The 22,018-nt window shown below is 31.8% G+C and overlaps 3 protein-coding genes across 3 annotated transcripts; 2 read left to right on the top strand and 1 right to left on the bottom strand.

The window, feature by feature from the left end:
* The first annotated feature begins 9,781 nt into the window (after nucleotides 1-9,781).
* Nucleotides 9,782-11,443, top strand: LOC132722218 (V(D)J recombination-activating protein 1-like). Its single transcript, XM_060706666.1, has one exon. The coding sequence runs from the start codon at nucleotides 9,782-9,784 to the stop codon at nucleotides 11,441-11,443; it is 1,662 nt and encodes a 553-aa protein (XP_060562649.1).
* Nucleotides 11,444-11,871: 428 nt separating this feature from the next.
* LOC132722216 (V(D)J recombination-activating protein 1-like) lies at nucleotides 11,872-12,873 on the top strand. Its single transcript, XM_060706665.1, has 2 exons — nucleotides 11,872-12,342; nucleotides 12,832-12,873. The coding sequence occupies exons 1-2, from the start codon at nucleotides 11,872-11,874 to the stop codon at nucleotides 12,871-12,873; spliced, it is 513 nt and encodes a 170-aa protein (XP_060562648.1).
* A 415-nt stretch (nucleotides 12,874-13,288) lies between these two features.
* LOC132722215 (uncharacterized) lies at nucleotides 13,289-15,391 on the bottom strand. Its single transcript, XM_060706664.1, has 2 exons — nucleotides 15,327-15,391; nucleotides 13,289-14,683 (listed from the first exon to the last, which is right to left on the bottom strand). The coding sequence occupies exon 2, from the start codon at nucleotides 14,675-14,677 to the stop codon at nucleotides 13,289-13,291; it is 1,389 nt and encodes a 462-aa protein (XP_060562647.1). The 5' UTR covers nucleotides 14,678-14,683; nucleotides 15,327-15,391.
* Nucleotides 15,392-22,018: the final 6,627 nt, after the last annotated feature.

Genomic DNA, 22,018 nt, shown 5'->3' with positions numbered 1-22,018 from the left:
TCAAAGAATGTTAAAGATGACCCAGTTATATGGTAAATGATAATAATTTTGAACATGTTGATAATTGATAAATATACCATCAATACCGGAATGACCGAGTTGATAATGCGTCGGATAAGTAATCTTATTATCATAGCCGCATGGGCTAACATCCCATCAGGAGCAAATCGTTTTTACCTTGAGCTTTTAATGTCTTTATGAAATCATGTAAAGCACTAATGGAATAATTAAATATAATAGATATTACATAAGCGGAACCAAGTCGAAGTATTAAGATTATTATATTAGATTCCATTTTCCCCATACATTGGTACTTGTAACATTCCTCATGACCTCAATCAGATATAAAAATAAAAGTCAACAAGAGAATGCGTTACTTCCAGGTAAAATGTCAGTGCTGATTTCCATCCACGCAAGATATGCATAGGGTAGCGAACACACAACTGAGAAAAATCGTAAGAGGGTAAAGGACGCCATTGATAAAATGTAAACATGTTTAATAATGTGTTTGGTTATTCACAAAATGAAGAGTATTATAAAAATTAATATGAAGCTATAACGTTTCAGTAATTTATGTAGATCAGTGTAGTTCAGTTTTTATGTAGATCAGTGTAGTTATCAATGCGCCATGTTGTATCTATATTTTTGAACTAGGTTATATGATAACACCAGATAAAAGCCAGATAACAGCAAACTTGGATTTCAATGTCAATAAAGTTGCATCTGGTAAGTATTGTTGTGAAAAATACAATTAACACAGAAAATTTAGGTTTTAATTCACCCCATTTATCACATTACTTATGTCTTCATCAGCATATTTGATGCTATCTCGGTATTTCAGCTCTGATAATTTTAACTTTTTTCTATAGTAGTCCAGTGATATACATCCATGCCTGCTGTTGTTTATTTTTTTTAAAGTAGTATGTCATACACGGAGGAAGGTAGTCTAGTACTGGCGTAACTCTCCAGGAACGATGGTTAGGAAACTACCCGCCTATATGACTGAAATACTGCTGGGAAAAGGCGTAAAATGAAACAAACAAACAAACAAACAAACAAAAGTATGACATACACAGGCTTAGAAGAAACTATTACCCACTCTCCAAATTATAATGTGCTTAATTTGTCAGTATGGTCAATCACATTCGAAAAGACAGTTACTGTAGTGCCCTTGCAAAAGAGTTTGATTCGAAGTTTATAAATATTCTGTTTGACATATATGATTATTTATTTACCTTATCTTGATTTCTATTAGTGTTTTTTGTTGTTATTGTTATCTTTTTATGAAGAAATCAGCTTGCATGTACCACTGCCGCCTAAGATCTGTAGATTATGCTAGTAAAAATACGAACACAATATGTTTTGTTTTTTTCACACAAGTAAACAGGAACTTAACTTGAAATCGGAGAGGCTTCGGCTTAACAATTATCATAAACATTGTAAGGCATTAAGTGTGCATATTTTCCGGCTTTTAAAGTTTACGATAATTAAATATTTGAGAAATGATTCCTGTTATAATGCACTTCCTGGAAAATAAATATAAATGTAGATGCAATTGAAGCCATACATCATTTTCTGAATATCTTTGAAAAGTAACAAACATTGTGGATTTTGTTTCTGTGCAGAATATCAACTGTCAACTCGAAGATGAAAATCTGTAGATGATAATTTGTCATAAACTCGTTTGAAACCTAAATACAACTGTTTTTTTTCTGTTTAGAATGTTTTACAGTTCCTTTCAAATCCAATTTTTTTTTTCAAAAAAAAAAGATAGGAGATTTTATCGCTAAAAGCATGCATATTTTTTATTCAAATTGATGAGAAAATAACATTAATTACGACATTATCCCTTGAACAAGGCAATAATTTTGTAATTTATTTCGTTAAAGGCACATTTAGCTTCAGAAATGATTGTCCCTTTCTGTAGAATATGCCATGGTGTGATTTTTAATGCGGTAGTAACTGATATAGAACATTTATGACAACATGCTGACAACAGGAGGAAAAATGTTTTTATAAATATAAGAAATGATTTGTGATACTGATATTGTAGCAAAATGTAAACAAAGAGGTATATTGAATTCCATACAAAAACCTTAATCAACTTAAATTTACTAATAAGCAAGTGATTTACAAGAAAAAAAAGTCTATTCATCCAATCTACATAACACATAACACTTTTTTTTAAGATTACAGAAGAATGATAATTCATAATAACGTATGATATCAATAAGTAACTTAATAAGTTACTATTTTTGGTCGTTGTTTGTTTTTATTTTTGTTAATATTTCACCCCCGCCCCCATTTTGGACGTTTTTTTTGTGTTTGTTTGTTGTTAATGGTTTCATGATGCCTTATCTGTTATTCAATTGTTACGAAATGATAAAAAAAAACAAACAAAAAATGCTTTGTTTGAAACTTTCAAGTTATGATATCAGAATATTAATGTTAAGACCATATATAATTAAACATACTTTTATGTATACCTTACACGTCTAAACTAATGGGAAAAAAGTGTCTGTTTGATTTTTATTCTTGTCATTTTTAAATTTCATCCATATATAACATCATGTTAACATTAATGTCATTAAAATTTTTATGCTATAATATATCTATGCTTGTAACCACAAGAAACTTGTAGCCTAAGTAGTAAATATACGTTCTTCTTCTTATTGCAAATAACCGTTTGTTTTAGTTTTTAGTTTTTGGGAGTAAGATGGGGATTTCTTATATGTATTTATCTTAAGACGGCTGTTGATTATTCCGTTTTGTCAGCAAGAAACGTAACAGTCATTGTAAAGTACTGGTTAGTTCAGGGAATAGATTCGAGAGTGTGTCTATACGTTTATAGCTTCGTTCTTAATCTGACTGAAACAGATTCAGTGAAAACTTATGAAATATTATTCTTAACATAGCCCTAAAGATTTTTCAACCATTAAAACGTCAGACAGGTTTCCATTAATATAAATAGAATAAGAAATAAATAAGCTCTTCCCTTTTTCGTAACATCAATAATTAAAATGACATTAGAATGGGAATATTTAAATATGTTTTAAACGAATGATTCCTACGCATTTTACTATGATTATGCTGACATAAACATTGTCCTTTATTTTATTTGTTTATTTATATATAGATTTCTATAATTCCTTGAATTCCAGACTGCTATGTTTTAAGACGACTGTTATTAGAATAAACTTAAAAGCTAAATCTAAAAAACAAGAATAAAGATCAACAAGGCAAAGGCAACGTTCACAGGACGCGGCCCCCGACACACTCAAAACCTAAAAAAACTTAAACCTCAAATAAGCAATTTTAATTTAGTGTTGATTGATAGCTATAATACAAATGATACAATAATGTAAACGTAAACATAAAAATGTACATTTGTTTTCTTTGTATTCTTACATAACATGTATTAGTTTTACATTTCTTTATTTAGAAATGAATGCTGAGGATAATCTTGAAGTTTTTTAGGTTGGATGCATAGTAATACTAAGAATGGTTTATGATTGTGTAATTTTTTCACGCTGTCATTTTCAGACAAATTTTTGAAAGATCCCAGCATTTATTTTTTATAGTACAAAAATGATAAAAGGACGGATTATATTGGATAACAAACGGTATGATTTAGTTCTTTTTGTGTTATTTCTATTACGTGCCAGAGCTTCTTTTTGGATGGAATCGTTTCGTTTGAAAATACTGATTTCAGTTTGCTGTCAGGATCATTTCTGTTTTCTAAATTAATAAGAAACTCATTTAATTTATTAATTGTTTGATGAAAAAGGTTAAGCTTGACATTACGGTATACCTTGCTGCTTTTTTCTTCTGTCACACAGCTGTATATCGCACGAAGGCTTTAAAATACAATCTCTTCTCAAAACTCGTTTTTGTTTAGATTTTCAATTTAATTTTTATTTCGGGCAAACACACTTAAGTGCCCATGCAGAAGACATGGAGGTTGATAAACATCCCCGATTTGACATGAAATGAAAAAAGAAAATCTTTGTAATTTTTATATGAATTTAAGTTGATGTCAGAGGGTTTCCGCTACTAAATTATCAGAAATGCTGTAATTTAAAGGTGGTTCGAATAGACAAAAGATTACAAATGTTTTAGTGCACTTAGTATGCATATGTCCATGCTTTTAAAAGTTTAACATGATTTTATATTTGAGAAATGGTTCATGTTATTTTTGATTTCCTGGGAAATAAATATAAATGTGTGTGTATTGGAAGTCATACATCACTTTTATAGAAACTCTTTAGATAATTTGACAAGGTACAAACATTGCGAATATTGTTTCTGCGCAGGATATCAACTGTTACATGAAAATGGAAACCTGAAGATGAAAGAATTTCATGAAGTCTTTTGAAACATCGAGACAAGTGGGTGTTTTTGTTGTTGTTGTTTTTTTTTGTTTGTTTTTTCTTGTTACGTTTTTGTTTTTGTCTTTCCCTTGATCAAGGCAATCATTATATTATATAAGTTGTTATGTTTGAGACACATTTTGAAAAATAGGGTATTGTGTGATTTATAAAGCTATATGTAGCGCATTTAAGACGTGGTTAATAGTGCTTAGGAATTTAGGATACATTTATAATAACTGTCATAAGGAAACTGGAAATATGTAGACGATTACTTGTCATGGTGTCTTTTGAACACCGAGGCAAGTGTTTTTAGATATTTTTGAATTCTCTTTCAATTCCAGCATTTCTTTTCTTAAGAATTTGACAGAACTACTTTTCGCTAAAAGCATGCATATTTTCTATTCAAAATGATGAGGAAATAATAGAAATTACGCCATAATCCATTAATCAAGGCAATGATTTTGTAATTTTGTAAGTTAAAGGCATATTTAACTTCAAAAATTATTTTTTGTCCCTTTCTGTAGCAAGCGCTATTATGTGTTTTATGTTGTAGTAATAAATTAAGAACATATAAGATGCTTAGCACATGAGGAAAACAGTAACAGTGCTTATAAGAAATAATTTGTGATTATTGTAGCAAAATGAAAACAAAGTGGTATTTTGACTCTCATACAAAAAATTAAACACAGATACGAAGTTTACTAATTGCCAATTGCTTAACATGAGTAGAAACAAGTTGTATTATTGAGGCAATATATACCTTGAGAGTGATGTCATAATTATACCACGTGGAATGTCAACCCTGTTAAAAGAAATGATGATATAAATCTTGGGAATAAATGTTTATAATGAATAAGTTGATTATGGCGTGTTCTGGAATTATCTTTAGTTCTTAAATAATGTGTACGACAGAAAATAATATTTCAGGGTGTTTTATGGTAGCCAGTTTTGAAATTGATCATATTTTGTGCTGGGAAGAATTCTATTTTAATTTGTAGAAGCATTATCAGTCGTAGCTAATTTGTTATTTAATTCCCTTGTTCCTAACAGCAGTGTATTTACACGCAATGCAAAATTGAAGATAGATTTAGATTGTAGCAATTTTAAACATTTAAGCTTATTCATCCAATCTTCATGTAACAACCTTTCTGTAAAATTATTTCAGTTAACTAATCAAAGGATTTTGTAAGAATAATCATAATTCATGATAACGTATAATGTCAATCAGTAACGTAAGAAATGTATAATGTTTATGATGTTGTTGTTGTTGTTGTTGCTTAAAGTATATGATTTAATTATATTTTCAAGAGTGGGGGAGGGGGTCGTTTGCTATTTTATGTTTGTTACCGTTATTTTCATTTTGTTGACTAATCTTTCTGAAAACAATCGTTTTGTTTTTGTTTAAATAAAAAGGAAATTTTACTTTTTAGCAAGAAATTTTACACACATTATTTAGTACTGTAAAGATCTTGGGATAGATTTAAGAAGGTGTTCTAGAGAATAAAGTTTCCTACACAAGCGGACATTTATAAGTTCTGTATAAACTAATAAAATATATTTCTTAACTTAGTCTAAAACGTAATTTAACCATTAACACTCCAGACAGGGTTCCATTAGATATATACAATGAAATAGGAAAAAAAATAGTTCGGTCTTTGTTGTGACATCTATGACTTTTCATAGAATGGTATGTTCAATTGATTATTACAAAACAAAATATTTAAAGAAATTATTCCCATATGATTTTAAACATTTACGTTGATATAAACATTGTCTTTTATCATTTTAATACTAGATTTCACTTGCATTTGAAAAGATATTATATGAATCATTATTCTCAAAATTATAGACTACTATATCTTCGAAAGACTTAAAATTTACAACTAAAAATTTTACCAGATTTTATATAGTAATTTTAATCTAGTGCCGATTAATATAGCTATACTAAAAACAGAAGAAGTAATAATGTAAATTAATACATTAGTTATTTACATTGTTCATGGGTGGTCAAATGTTAAAAAGTTAAAAATGAAAGCTAGACAAGTTATGCAAGGAATTCCGAAGGCAAATGGACAGATTTCCCAAACAATACACTAACAAAGTTCTATGCTCCTGCGTTTATGAATAAATTATGCAAATGAGCCAGGTTGAGCCGCCATGTTAGAATTTCGGTAAGCGTGTTGGAAATCGATACCTGTTCGTTTTGAAAGCTCGTCCTAACTTACAGTTTCCTTGAATGTAGGAAAACTTGGTTTTGTTTGATTGCATATTGAATGATAGGTATTACAAAATAAATATAATGAAAATCGATCAATAAATAATTGTATACGAGCGTTATAAAGTCAATTTAATTCGTCAGAACAATAAGGTTCTGTTGCAGGGGTATCGGTAAAAGACTGCTTTTTTCCCCGTTTTTGAAATTTATTTGAACACGGAGACAATTATTCTCAAACAGGTTTATGAATATACTTTACGTTGCAACCGAGTTTACCGTGTGTCCATTCCTTATTTAAATTGTCTGAGAAGTTAAATCTGTTTGTTTACATGTAAATGTGTACCGTCATTTTGACCGACTGGAATAAAAACTACCATGACGGTGATAATACCGGATATGTAATGAAGATTACACCGTGTAGTGCAAAGTTTTGGACATTTCAATTTAGCACAGTAGAGCTTGTGACATATGTTATTTTATTATTTCAGAAGAAAACAAATATGAGTGAAAAACAAATATGAGTGATTCCCCTGTTTTCAAGAGAAAGAAGCAGGAAGGGGTAAAAGTCTAATGTTTTTCATAATTTTATGTCAGAAATAGTTTTTAAGTTTCAGAATGGTATCGTTATAGAAAGTATTATTTTTTTACTTTCATTGTAACGGATATTAAGCGGTGTACTTGAAAATGCAGTGAATAATTATGATTTACTCAAACCAATGAGGCAATTTAATACTGCAAGCTGGTCCTGGAGTGTCTAATAGTACTGATTTTAAAATCAACTTTACAAGTAAGATGCCCCCCCCCCCCAAAAAAAAAATAAAAATAAAAAATAACCCTCAAAGATGAGGCTCTAATGGGGTGTTGAAATGTAAAAAAATGCTATTCGATCTCTTAAAAGGTTTATAAGAATTTGATTATGTCGGCACAAATAATCAACGTTATATTCTCTAACAACTAAAAATTTAGAAACTGGAATTTTACAAAAATGAGGTACTTCACGGGACATAGTTATTTTCTTACATAATTATATTTTACAGAAACTTCAGAATTGTTATTGTCTCAAACTCAATGTACACAACTAAGTTCTTTATAAATATACATTGAAGGAAAAAAAAATAATTTGAAGATGAGGCCCCATTGGGATGTTGAATTTTAAGTTTATTTTCTCTCAGACAGACAGACACACACTCCAGGGTCCTTTCATTTCCAAGAATTTGCTTGCTGGGTTTTTAAATTGGTTAAAGGGAGTGCTTTACCTGTTATTTGCTACACTTTTGTTAATAAAGCCCAGTCAGGAAACCCCAACTGTACAGCTTATATCTTGCTGCTTGTACACACTTGTATTCGGTATTGTAGTACTGTATTATATAATCGCCTAACTACTACTTTCAGTGCCTCGGTAGTAAATTAATCCACTTATTAAAAATGTTGTAGCTGATTCACTTTCGGGTTTGGGGAGGGACGAACTCAGAAATTTTGATAAGAATGCCAAACAGTATATTTTTTGATCTCACGGTGAAAAAACCTTTGAATGATCAAAATCTATGATGTTTGTAAAGACGACCAAGTCCAAAGGCACTGAGAGTGTTACTATAATCACATTTACTATACTTGCTTTTGTGTAACTAGTAAATTAACATTAACTTTTAATACAAGGTGACGGACTCCGGTACATCATTTTACTATTAAATGCACTGTTCAGATATCACTTATTCGAACTGATGTTATAACTTATTTCTAAATGTGACATCACCAATACGAATCTAGATATATCCCATTCGAACAGGTGATAAATTGTATCCCTTTGAATGGCTTATAATACCTAATCATATTGATGATATCACACATAAGAATTAGCGTGATCATTTATTCAAATGGAACCACATATCTGTATAGATAATATACCCAGTACGATTACATGATCGAGCTTAGCTTTTACAAATGTTGAAGTCATCTACTCGAAAATATCATTTATAGAGACATATGTATTATTTCACCCATTTGAATTGGTGATATCCCGTATTTACATTGGTGATATAACAAAGGTGCATTTGGTAGTAAAACAAGGCCCCATAATTGGCACGCTGTATATAATATATTCTTGCTTCCATTTTAATACACTTAATACAGTGTGCTCCTTTGTAATCATAGTGTCTCAACTTATAAAAATTGTGCTGCAGGTGAAAGGATTCATATTATCTATGCTTCTCTAATGTAATCTTGCATTATGAATGTCTAGTGTCATAGTTCAAATGATTTGAAAGGCTAAGTCTATCTGGGCAATTGAAGAAAAGATTAATGGCTATTATATAACAAGCCGATATTTGTTGTAAGTTGCTTTGTTTTATTTTCTAAGCCGAAATGTGTAGAGACACATGTAATGTTTTCTAGACTTAAACTGATCAGGTCATTTGAACTATTTAGTGCTTTGCTAGTTCTAGAGGTTATCCAAAAATTTATTTTTCATAGCTGGCTGTTGAACAAGATTCCCCCGAGCAAGAGTGTCTTCGTTCATCTCAAGATTTATTTGCCAGTAGCCCACCAGAGTCTGAGCCTCTTCATTCTTCCCAAGACTTGTTTGAATCAAGTTTAGAAGAGCCTTTGCCTGAACCCTCTGATCCTATGTGGCAAAACTATATAGATCCCAATAAGGGAGATTTTAATTACATAGAATCTCCAGTTCACTCGTCAACTAACACAGTCGTTCAAGATAACGAACTAGTTGAAAAGTGTAAACAGTTAGAAATTTGCAATGAAGATCTTCGCCGCGAAAATGAGAAACTTAAAACAGAAAATGTAAATCTTAAAACCGAAATAAAAAAATTGGAGAAAAATTGCAATGCAGATTTGGTAGAAGAAAACTTAAAATTGAAAGAAAAGGTGGAAGAACTAACATTTATACTAAATTTGCAAAGTGATACACAAAGTTCTACACAATGAATGTACATAAGGGTCATTTACTGAATTCTTGCAGAATATGCGGCGATACATTTCAGAAAAATAAAAGATCATTTCCCTTACAAGCTTATGTTGAAGAAATAAGAAGTATTTATGACATTTCTATAAGTGAAGATAAAGATGAGATTCATCCAAAGTCACTCTGTTCGAGCTGTAGAATTAGATTTTACAAATTTAGGCAAATGGTGCAAAAAAAGAGAATTTTTCTTCCACCTTTCCAACAGTGTATAATTTTTGTATGCACAGTGAAAAATGTACTTTCTGTAAAAGTAAATCTAAAAGTGGGCGGAAAGAAAAAACGCAAACTTATATCAGAAAAACATTCAGCTTTTCTGACCCGCATTCTGTACAACGGTCAGAAACTGATTCTGAAACTGAAAGCGGCGAAGATGAATCTACCACTGCTTCAGCTGGTCCATCTGCTGCTAAACGACTTCATTTTCATGATGTAGGTAGTAGTTCTGAAGAACAAATTAACTGTTTAATAACTAGTATTGACTTGGTAGAAATAAATGAAAAAGCTTTAGCTGAAATCTTTCAGTGCAGTGTATGCAAAGGTGTACCTACAAATCCAAGTGTTACACGTTGCTCCCATATTTTTTGCAGGTCGTGCATTCTTGCATGGTTGACAACTGCTAATGTCTGTCCAGTATGTAGGTGTTACATAACAGCGGAGGATGTTGTACCTTTGACAGGTCAACTGCTATTACTATATGAAACCATGACAGTGACATGTAAATATACCGGCTGTTCCTGTATTTCAAACATAAACACATTCAAAAACCACGAAGAAGTGTGTAGGTTTGGTAAATACCCAGCTCTTTTCCCCAGCTCTTCTAAAAGTGCGACTGCTGTTCCGAAAATACCCATTTATGACTGTTCTAATAAGTATTTAAAACAGAGACGCCTTAAAGGTTTAAATGATTTGGTAACAACATTTTGTCAAACAAATAAAGAGGATAAAGGCGACGCACTGTTTTTCATGTTACAACAGCATTTGAAAGACAGTAATGACGTCCGATTTAATGACATAAATGATATATGGAAATCAACTGATTCGAAACTGACCCCAAGCCAGTGCCTTGCTTTGAGAGTCGATACGCTTCAAAGTAAAACTCAATATAAAGCCCAATACAATTTCTTGAAGAAAAATGTTCGCAATCCTTTACAACCTCCAAGTGTTATCGACGATGTAGAACTGTTATACACACCAAGTTCAACGCGTTATAGCATCGAAGGGTTCGATTTCACGGACAACTACTATCACACACCAGCAAAGGCAGTATATAAAACAGACTACGCATGTAAATATACTTCATTTGAGCCACTTGATGTTTTGCAAGACTTTGATCGATTACTGCCAGAATTTGCATCGCCTAACATAAAAGGTGTTCGATGGTGCTACCCTGATGCGATAGCTGGTACTTTGAAAGAGCTTGAACCGAAAATTGTATCTGGTCTTAAGAAAAATAATATTGACCCAAACGATCTTAAAATTTTATTGATAACAAACATTAAAGATGGTGGTGATGGTCTCGGTGACGTGTCAATTCATAAGGAATTATCCGACCGGTTCTTGCCTGACAAAGCATTTAGATTTTCTTTCTGTATTTTTAAAATTGAGGCTGCGGTTGGCGACAATGAACCAGTTGAAATTTTCCTAGAGGAAAAGCCAAATTCTGTTAGAACTAATCGGCCTAGGTTAGAAGCAATATGCGACGAAAACAATAGAGCTTCAAGCTTGGCGTGTCTTTTGCCGATTGAAAATGAAAGGTCCTTCATGAAAGATAAAATAATGAGAGTACAACATACTAATGGATGGCGAAGACATTGTCTAAAATTTTTTAATAGTATGATTGACGAAAAGTTGGACAGGAAAGAGAGCGGTGTATATATATAAAATACCTTTGCACACTTTGTGAAGCCACCACATTAAGCGCGGTTAAGGACCTTGGCACTTTCAAAATTACAAGAACGTACGATGAAACTAAAGAAATCGCGGAATATATGAGGGTAAATCCTGATAACCTTTCGCACGCGGCAATTGACAAGATTTCCAAGGAAGTAAAAAGGGCCCCTCTTTTAAAAGCTGAAGCAATTGAAAAGTGTTTAGATGCAACTCTTGCTGACATAAACCTAGGGCCTTTTTTCAAAAAGGTTTTGGTAAGGGAAGCTGCATGCATCACCTTGTGGGAAGCTACTGCGGACGTAAAGCCAATAATTAAAGACAGTGAGGTTAAATTTGATATGCATTTAAAAATACAATTGGCATAAACCCAGAGTTATTGATGCCAGGTAATTATGCCAGGGTATTGTTTGATGAAAAAAATGAATCCAAAATACATGCTTTTATCACAGATGGGAGAAAGAAGGAAACATTTGTCAAGCGTGCTGCAGAAATTTAGACTCATGAGGAAAGTGTACCGGGCTAAAGACCCAAAGAAGGAATGTCCTGGGGATGTATCCTCATACAAAGTTACAGCTATAGAAATGGGCAGACTACTTCTGGCACATTTTGAATATGCTTCTTGGCCTAATTACTTACACAAAGTAATCGAACATGTTCAAGAAATAATTGAAAGCACAGATGGTCCAGGTACAGTAGGTGGTATAAGCGGCGAAGGGAATGAGTGTGGGAACAAGATTTTCAGACATATGCGGAAAAACATGGCAAGAAAGGGAAACACTCAAGGTGGTCTAAGGGACGTGTTGTGGTGTCACTGGCTTTACAGTAGTCCAGAACTTACAAGTCTTGCTTTAGTAACATTGAAACAGTCTAGATGTAGTTTGTGTTTGGAGGTAGGTCATAACAGACGTACTTGCGCGATGAACACAGTCTTTCCTGATGTTACTGTTCAAACTTGAGTGGCTATTTGTGAACTGCTATTAGTTGTCAAAAATATTAAAAGCGGTATCGAAAGTAATGTGTAAAATTTTAAGCATATTTTCATTAAAAATGACATTACCAATAACTGGAAACTGTGTACTTAGTTTAAATATAGGGGATATTGAAAAAGTAAGTAAAACATGTCTAGTACTCATTTTATTTAACTATGTAGCCATAGTAACTTAATATTAACACTTGTGGTGGTTTGGTGTGCTTGCATGAAAGCTAGCTAATATGCTTATATCCCAGGAGGAATAAGCAGACGTTTTTCTTTATCTCGTTTTTCTTATAATTATTCCACTATATCATCAATATCATATAATGCATGTCTTGTTTCAGTAATATGTATTCGCTAAATATTTTGTGTAATCATTATAAAACATGTATGTACCCTTGTTCAGTTGGCTAATTTCTTACGAGATGATACGCGTGGTCTAGGTTGATATCTGTTATTCTGTTGAAATAAGCTGAAACAATTTGTAAAAACTACTTTTTGTGTCGCCTTTTCTGCGAAATTGCTGATAAATTCAGATGTTAAAAATAAGCAAAATATTTGGTTCATTCATTTACTGGTTCATCATAAATATACCATACTAAGCAGTTCAGCTTCGTTTATCAAAGTAAATGTGTTCAACCTAACAATAGCATAACGGTGGTGCAGATAGTATACAAGTATTAAAAAAGAAGTAAATGTTGTGTGCGCACTCAATTTATGTGCACATAATGCTGTAACATGTGCAAAAAAAAAAAAATATTGCATCATGCATGCTACTTCTATATACCAGTAATTACTTATATGCATGTGCTACAGTATAATCACTGTATATATTAAATAAATTGTTTCATTTCTTTGTTGTCCTATTTCAATGATTTCCTTTTTCTACCTTGACTTTTGCAAGTAGAGCATACATATTTCCCTTTAGGGACACCTTTTTCCAGGAGACCAACACAAAACTGGTGTAACCATCGTTTACATTTGCTTTCACACTGAACCCATGCTATAGGTGAAATTTCTGGAGAGTCAGATATACAACATTCATCATTTAAGTCACATGGGCTAGGTCTCAATGGTTTGGTTGTATATGCAAATATTGTCTCAAGAACTCCTCCAACAACCATAATGCAGTCATCTGACAAAGTAAAACTTGAATTCCCAGCAGTACAGTACATAATATCTAACTCTGTACTCTCAATACTCAACGACTGTAAGTCAATAGCATATAATTTGTTGCTGGCTGTTGGGGGATCCGTAATCTCTGCTTCCTTTTGAACAAACCCACCTGTGATATAGAGTATGTTATTAAATGAAACGACACTTTGATACGAAATAAATATGTCTTCTGGAATTGAAGCAGATATCTTATCTAGACTGTATCTACGCTCAGCTACACCATGAAGTTTCAATATGACAAGTTCACTTAATGGAAGTCTTAGTCTTTCCGACGGTGAAGACTCTACCCCTTTGAATGACACACCTCCTATTATGATCACACATCGTGTCCCTGAAATTGTAGCAATGTTGGCAGTATGGTAGGCTCTAGGCATTACATCCGGAATATCTCTGATTTTTGTCCAGCGGAGTGTTCTTGAATCAAACTCATAGAATGAACCGTCGTTGCAAACTTGAGAAAACGGACTGGCAAGACCAGGTTTATGTCGGTTGGGAAGAGATAATCCGCCATGCATCACTATAACATTTTCACTCAACTGTGTAACGGTATGTCCAGTTCTGCCAACTGGTATATCTCCATTCTGTACTAATTTACTTAATGAAGTTTTTCCGGCAGGTTGACAAATTGTACACTGATATTTGTTCCTAATAAAATCCAACTTGATAAGTTCATTGCTGGTTTCAAATGTGTCTGTATTTAATCCACCCCATACAAAAACGGTGCGTGTGTCATACCATGCACTAGCAGACTGTAAGCTTAGAAAATGGGCCCCCATTATGTTATCGAATCGCTGTATACTGCTGATATACGCATCATCAGGGTCATGGTTGAATGTCATATGAAATAAATCGTGTCCAAATTTCCATTCGGTTTCCTGAACTCTACGAGCACCACCAAAATATAGGAAAGTGGATTCACTGTCATTAGACTTTAGTTTTATGCAACAGTGTCCTTCAGGGGGAAAGTAGTCATTATTTTGTAAATTTAGTTCGATTCTCTTTCTAGTTGCTTTACCTTTTGTAGAAGATTTTGATTTAAATGGGAGAATCCTCCAATCGGAATCTGCAAATGCCATGTTTCTCTAAAATTGTAAAAAGTTTACATTTATTAGATTATTTATTGTGACACAAGTTCCTTAATTCATACAAATTTATTTATTCTCAATTTCGAAATGATTCGTACAACTTTTATTAATCGCTCTTAAGACTCGTTCCACATAGAATCAACCTCGAAAAAAGATAGGAGGCAACGTTTAATTATCGATATTGTTATGTCTTTCTTTAGAACACATGGCTATTTTGGGGATCAAACACATGTTAAAAATATTTCATGCACTTTCCGGGGTATGTTGACCCAAGTTATGTGGTTTTAACCAGTACTCCATGTATAATCACCAAAGTTACAGGGAATTTTTGTACTACATCTAGATTAATTGGGCTTAGACTATTAAACAAACATATAATTTCAACTACTGCTGAAATGATCTCCAAATTTATAATCCTGTTTATTGCGCATATAGTCTGTTATGCAACTTCCCAGCAGGATATATACGGAAAGTAACAATTTCTTTATCGCTTAACTACGTATCTTTCATATAATTAAGACTAAAAGGAAATCAATCTTGATAGAAGATATACACGTTCTTAGGTCCCGAAATATTACCCCTGCAAATGGTGTGCATATTTCTACATACAAATTAATAATATCTTAAAATTAACACTTACGTTGCTTGTCAGCAAAATTGAAACCGAAAGTAGTCGTTGTTCTAAAATTTAATCGAGTAAAATGGGTGGGATTTAACCACCGCGCATGCCCTGTGCGAACGTATTGTTTACATCCGGTCGTAGCATAGGGTAAGAGTGCAAACTTTGTTAGTGCAATATTTCCCAATATATTTTTGCAAAGAAACAAAAGAGAAATGACACAGATACATGACATTTGTCTATATGTGTATGACATTTATAAAAATGAGATAATATAGCGTCAGCATACTGATAAGATATGGAACTAATATGAGCAAAAGGTAAGCTTGATACATATGAAAGTAATTTTGGTCATTATATACCTCTTCTGGAGAAATGACAATACTTTTTCGACTAAACAAGCCTTTAAGATATGTAAAACATAATGACGGAATATAATTTGTTCGTACATTTCCGTGTTTCCGGAACCAGCCGAGCGTCGAAAGAAAACTTAATTAAGTTAATATATTAGTAGATATGTCAAACATATGTTACAGCATCGATGTGCATGCACTTACATGTAGATAAAATATGACTGACATTGTTGAATAAAAATGGTATCTGGCTAAAATCGGTTTAATAAATTACAATCAACAGACAAAATGTAGTTCTTCAGGAACCTAATTTATCATATTTCCCGAGTATTGAACTTAAGATTAGGGATGGAAAATTACAGACATATATACACTTAATAATATCTAGAGAGTGCTAATGCACCATAATTATGCACATTATAACCATGTGAGTGTCATTGTCGTACTTCATAGTAGACATGAAGTCTCAGTTATTTTTGCATATGACAAGTGATGGACTTCGATGAATAAAGTCTGACAATATTTTCATGTGACATTTTTTTTATTTCAGTAATGTGATATAGATTTTGCGACATTTAAGGTTTCCACAAACCTTCTCTATGCCGCGTTCAAACCCCTTAAATTCTATAGGAAATTCCATAATTGATTTTGAAGATTGTCAAACATGTCAGATATATGTTTGTGAAATGTTTAGCTCCGTTCTTTTTTCACGTTTGGTTCTTTTGGAGTACTTCATTTACACTGTATAACCATATCTGTTTGTTTTTTTGTTGTTGTTGATAATCATGTTCTTTATTTATTACTTTTAGATAGCTATATGTAATCACCTCTCAAAATTTAAGTTTGCTTAGCTATTCAATATTTTTTAATATTTTGCTCAGTGTAGAAAAAAATTAGTGCAGATGCAGAAGAAGAGAGGTGTAATAAAATTTCCTGAATCATCATTATGTTTGAATAAAGATCATATATCTATTGTTTTGCTTTGTTTCAGATATCAAAAGTTAGCTTGCATTCCGCACGGTCGTCAAAGAACATACGAGCCCATACGTTTATAATTCATCGACAAGTAATCATGCTACTTTCTTCATTTTATAAGCAATCTGTGACAGTTTCCTTGCCTTGTGATCTCTTTACTTTACTTTATACTTAACATTTTGCTAAGAGAAGTAAATAAGGAGAAAGTGTCACTCTATCCCTGTTTTATTTCACAGGAAGTTACCAAGAAATCAGAACGTTTCCGGCTGAAAATTTAGCACAAATATTGTCAAGCATTAGTTTTGTTAAGGGATGCCAACAAGAAATTAGAAAGTTTCCGGCTGAAAATTTATCACAAATATAATTAAGCATAAGATATGCATAATTAGTGGCTATGAGAAGTTTACGACGATCTAATATTTGAAAAATGATTGATGTTTTAATGCATTTCCTGGAAACTAAATATAAATAAAGGCGTAATGGAAACCATATATCATTTTCAGAAAATTTGGAATATTTTAAAGACGTATAAATATTGCAAATTAAGTTCACTAGGTATGAACAGTTACACGAAAACAAGGAGTTTTAGTTGAGCTTATAGCTTGTCGTGAATTCTTAAACTGGATACAATATTTTTTATACTTGATTGAATACTTACTGCTTAACGCATGCACTTTATAAAAAAAAATTTAAAATGGCGTATACGCTAATGAAATCGTTGAAAAAATGATTTATCTGTAACAAACAGCGAGATTAAAACTTGAACTCTGGTCTCAAATATGTCGATATGATTGAAAAAATTGATTTTTGTAAAGCGTAGAATCGACATTAATAATTACTTGAATGATTTCTCTTTCGAGAGTGTGATTTCACACATTGTTTTGGAAATAAAAATTTTCAAAAATTAGTTTCATAATATTTATGTTTCCAAAATTATTTTTTATTTTAGTTCACATTTAACACCAACTGGTTTTGAAACATTAGCAAAACCATGTTTACTTTTTAAAATAAATATAAAAATTGAAAAAAATCATATCGTCAAAAATCTTGACGAAATTGTTGTGATGGCAGAGATCTAATCCGGTAAGGGGAGATCACTGCGTAGGAAATTGGAAATGATGAAGTAAATTCTGAATCATTATCTTGAAATGAAAAGTTGTTTCCTGCGTGTTCTGAACCAACCTTTATGACCGACGTTAATATCCGAATGTGTTATATCGTTACAAGGTGTAAGTATTCATATTCTGCTTTGGGAAGAATTTTTTTTTAAGACGAACTTATCAGTCGTAGCTAATAGGTCTGTTAATTAACGTGTTCTTAACTGTGAATGTTAACGCAATCTAACATAAATTTGAATATAGTTTAAAGCAATTTAAATCATTTAAGCCTATTCATCCAAACTTCGTGTAACACTCTTTTTTCTGTGACATTATTTCAGTTCATTAATAAAGTAGTCGATGTAACAAATCATGTAAATTTTTCAAGTGATATCCTTGTTTTGTTATAGATACAGTCTTGAATTTCTTCATGGAACCAACCACTTAAAAAACAAAGCTTCCTGCTCAATTATACAACAGCTTGCCCCTGACCTGGTTTTAAATAACCTAAGCGACTTGTGGACTTTGTATTACTAGTCCGACAAGTTAATATAATGTTTATAATTAAGTGTTTTCATAATTCGGCCTCAGGCCAATATGACAGTCTTCAACCCAATAACAAGGCCATTATGAAAACACTTAATTTTTGACAATTTCATTAACTACTACACATTAACTAAAAAGGTTAATTACTTAGTGAACAAAAAATAACTAATGAAAATTCCGTTTGTGTGAGGTAGAGCAAATTATATTCATGTTTTAAAAATGTCTCGGAAACCTACCTTGCAGCAATTCAAAACGGCGACTTTTGCATTGAAAATAGCAGATTTATAATGGCCGAGCTGGGGAGCCAATCAAAATTCTAAAATTTCATAATAGCCAGGTTTTCTCATAAAGACCGTACTTTTTGCATAATGGCCTTGTTTTATGTTCATAACGCTGTGCTGAACTTATTATTAGCCTTACATTTGAAGTGAAAACGTGAGTAATATTGAAAATTTAATTAATGATAACCCGTCATGCCGACACTTCAATTCTCACTGCCACCTCAGTCCTATATAATTATACACAATTATGTATAAAAAAACCTACTTCAACAAAAACAAACTTATCCTTAAAACAATAACACATATGACACCGCAGTCAAGTTTCCATTAATATAAATGACATAAGAAATAAATTGTCCCCTCTTTCGTGACATCAATGACTGTTTACCATAAAAATGATATCAATTTGGTAAATCGGGATGTTCATTATATACACGCATCTTTAAATGAGTAATTTCTGCGTTACCCAAAGTATTTATGTTGACATAATTTATTATGCATTGTCCTTTATTATTTTGATATTTGGTTTCTTTGCAATTTGAAATGTTTACGTTTCGATATATATGACTATCATTCCCAGAAATCAAGACTTTTATGTAATTAAAAGAGATATTATTTGAATAAATTTTAAAATTAATCTCACTGTTGCCTTGTTATTTCATTCTGGAGTTGATTAATAGCTATAGCATAAATACTATTTAAGTATCAATGTTATTATAATAATCTTGAAACTTTAATCAAAATGTGCCAAGTTAGAGTTAGAAGTTTTTTATTTTGAGTTGATTAAAAGCTACAATATACATATTTTTGTAAGTAATAATGTATACGTATATTTAAGTTTGTACTTTTATTTGTTTATTAAAAATCTTACGGTTAACATCATATAAATATATTATCCGCTAAATTATCGGGACAAAAAGGGAATAGCTATTGTTATCTGTACATGGTTACACCATTAAACTAATGCTAGAGTTATGAACCTTGTTACACCATTAAACTAATGCTAGAGTTATGAACCATGTTACACCATTAAACTAATGCTAGGGTTATGAACCTTGTTACACCATTAAACTAATGCTAGAGTTATGAACTAGAGTTATGAACCTTGTTACATCATTAAACTAATGCTAGATTTATGAACCTTGTTACACCATCAAACCAATGCTAGAGTTATGAACTACAGTTATGAACCTTATTACACCATTAAACTAATGCTAGAGTTATGAACCTAGTTACACCATTAAACTAATGCTAGAGTTATAAACCTTGTTACACCATTAAACTAATGCTAGAGTTATGAACTTTTTTTACACCATTAAACTAATGCTAGAGTTATAAACCTTGTTACACCATTAAACTAATGCTAGAGTTATGAACCTTGTTACACCATTAAACTAATGCTAGAGTTATGAACCTTGCCAAATATGAGGTTGCCGTCGAAAAGAAAACATAAACTATGCATGAAATAATTGCGTCGAGAACTAAAGAAGTCTTAGTTTACAGTATTAATTGAAAAGGAACATCCTAAGTCCGGGGGTTCAGAGGGAGATAATTATGTAAAAACTGTACTAAAATTCTAATCGTTACAAAATTATAAACAAGTTAACGCCGCCGATGCGCCACGCGTATTTGTAAACCATCGTCGGATTTGTAATGCAGAGGTAAAAGGTTTTGATTTTCCGGCAAAGCAAAATCCACCATGAAATTTGATCTTAGACATTGAGTTCAATCTACCTGTTGCTTCAGAAAACATTAAAAGTTACGTTGTGTAATATTCTTCCATCCGTAAGATAGGGTTATGAATTCATCATTCTCTGATTTAACTTCGAGTTGACTTCATGCAAACCTCATCAGTTGCACATTTAAAAGATCTACATGCATGTAAAGAAATCTTAAAATGATAAAATGAAATACATAGTGTCTGTCTATTATGTAAATATTAATATATGCAGAACATAAAAAAGCATCAATAATTCAAGAAATAGTTCATTACCTTTCTACTATTTCCGTCAAGATTGTAAAACAAAATCTATATTAGGAGATATCGCATGATTTGTTAGTCATACAAATATTTTAATGCAGATAGACATGCGCTATAAATTAAGTCTTTGTTGAACATTGTGGTAGTTTTAATATTTATTTTACCCTTTCTAAAATGGTCTTGTCAATCTTACAAACCCTTCTTAACTTTAGGGAAGTTTTCAAAATATATAAAAACTGATAAGCAAACAGTGCAGGCCATGATCAGATGACATGGGTGTATGGGGTGTACTTGTTTGATGATACATGTATGTACTCTATTTAGCAAGTCCGGATCCAAGCTACAGTGAACACCCTTTGCCACTAACTCAATTTCTTTTGTGAAGACAAACTTTTATTGCGAGTGCAGAAGAAGAGTAGTCTAATAAAAAATTCTGAATCATCATTTGGTTTATATAAAGATCATATTGAAATACAATTCTATTATTTTGTTTTGTTTCATATATTAAAATGTAGCTTGCATTCGGCACGGTCGTCAAAGAACATACGAGCCCATACGTTTATTATTCATCGACAAGTAATCATGCTACTTTCTTCATTTTTATAAGCAATCTGTAAGAGTCCCCTTGCCTCGTTATCTCTTTACTTTACTGTGTACTTAACATTTTGCTAAGAGAAGTAAATAAGTAGAAAGTGTTTCTTTAACTCTGTTTTATTTCACAGGAAGTTACTATGAAATCAGGAAGTTTCCGGCTGAAAATTTATCACAAATATTGTTTAGAATTAATTCTATTTCATAGGATGTCAATAAGAATGTTTCCGCTGAAAATTTATCACAAATATCATTAAGCTAAATGTATGCAACATGTAGCGTCTGCGTGAAGTTTGCGACAATTCAATATTTGAGAAATGATTCGTGTTATAATGCACTTCCTGGAAAATAAATATAAATGAAGGCGTAATGGAAGCCATATATCATTTTCAGAATATTTTGAATATTTTAAAGACGTATAAATATTGCGAATTAAGTTCACTAGATATGAACAGTTACAAGGAGTTTTAATTGAACTTATAGCTTGTCGTGAATTCTTAAACTGGATACAATATTTTTTATACTTGATTGAATACTTACTGCTTAACGCATGCACTTTATGATTTAAATTTTTGAATGAAAACAATAAATTACAGCCTCGGAATTGGCAAAAAAATGTTGTAATTTGTTTCTTAAAGGCACTTTAAGTTTCCGAAATGAATATCTGTTTTATAATACGTAGTGAATATCTGTTTTATTATACTGTAAGATGCTAATCACATGAGTGTTAATATTGAATAATATGTGATAAAGGCTGCAATCTGTAAACGAACCAATATTTTGATTACCATACAAACTACTTAATCAAAATAAATTAAGTAATTCTTAATACATGAGAGAAATAAAATGTGATTCATATTTAATATTTAATAAGCCAAAACGAAATTTG

The sequence above is a fragment of the Ruditapes philippinarum genome, unplaced genomic scaffold (assembly GCF_026571515.1).
Source record: "Ruditapes philippinarum isolate M1 unplaced genomic scaffold, ASM2657151v2 ctg4749_1_1_1_1, whole genome shotgun sequence".
Taxonomy (NCBI): domain Eukaryota; kingdom Metazoa; phylum Mollusca; class Bivalvia; order Venerida; family Veneridae; genus Ruditapes; species Ruditapes philippinarum.
Note: the sequence above shows the minus strand (reverse complement) of the source record. Positions and strands in the feature narration are given on the sequence as shown.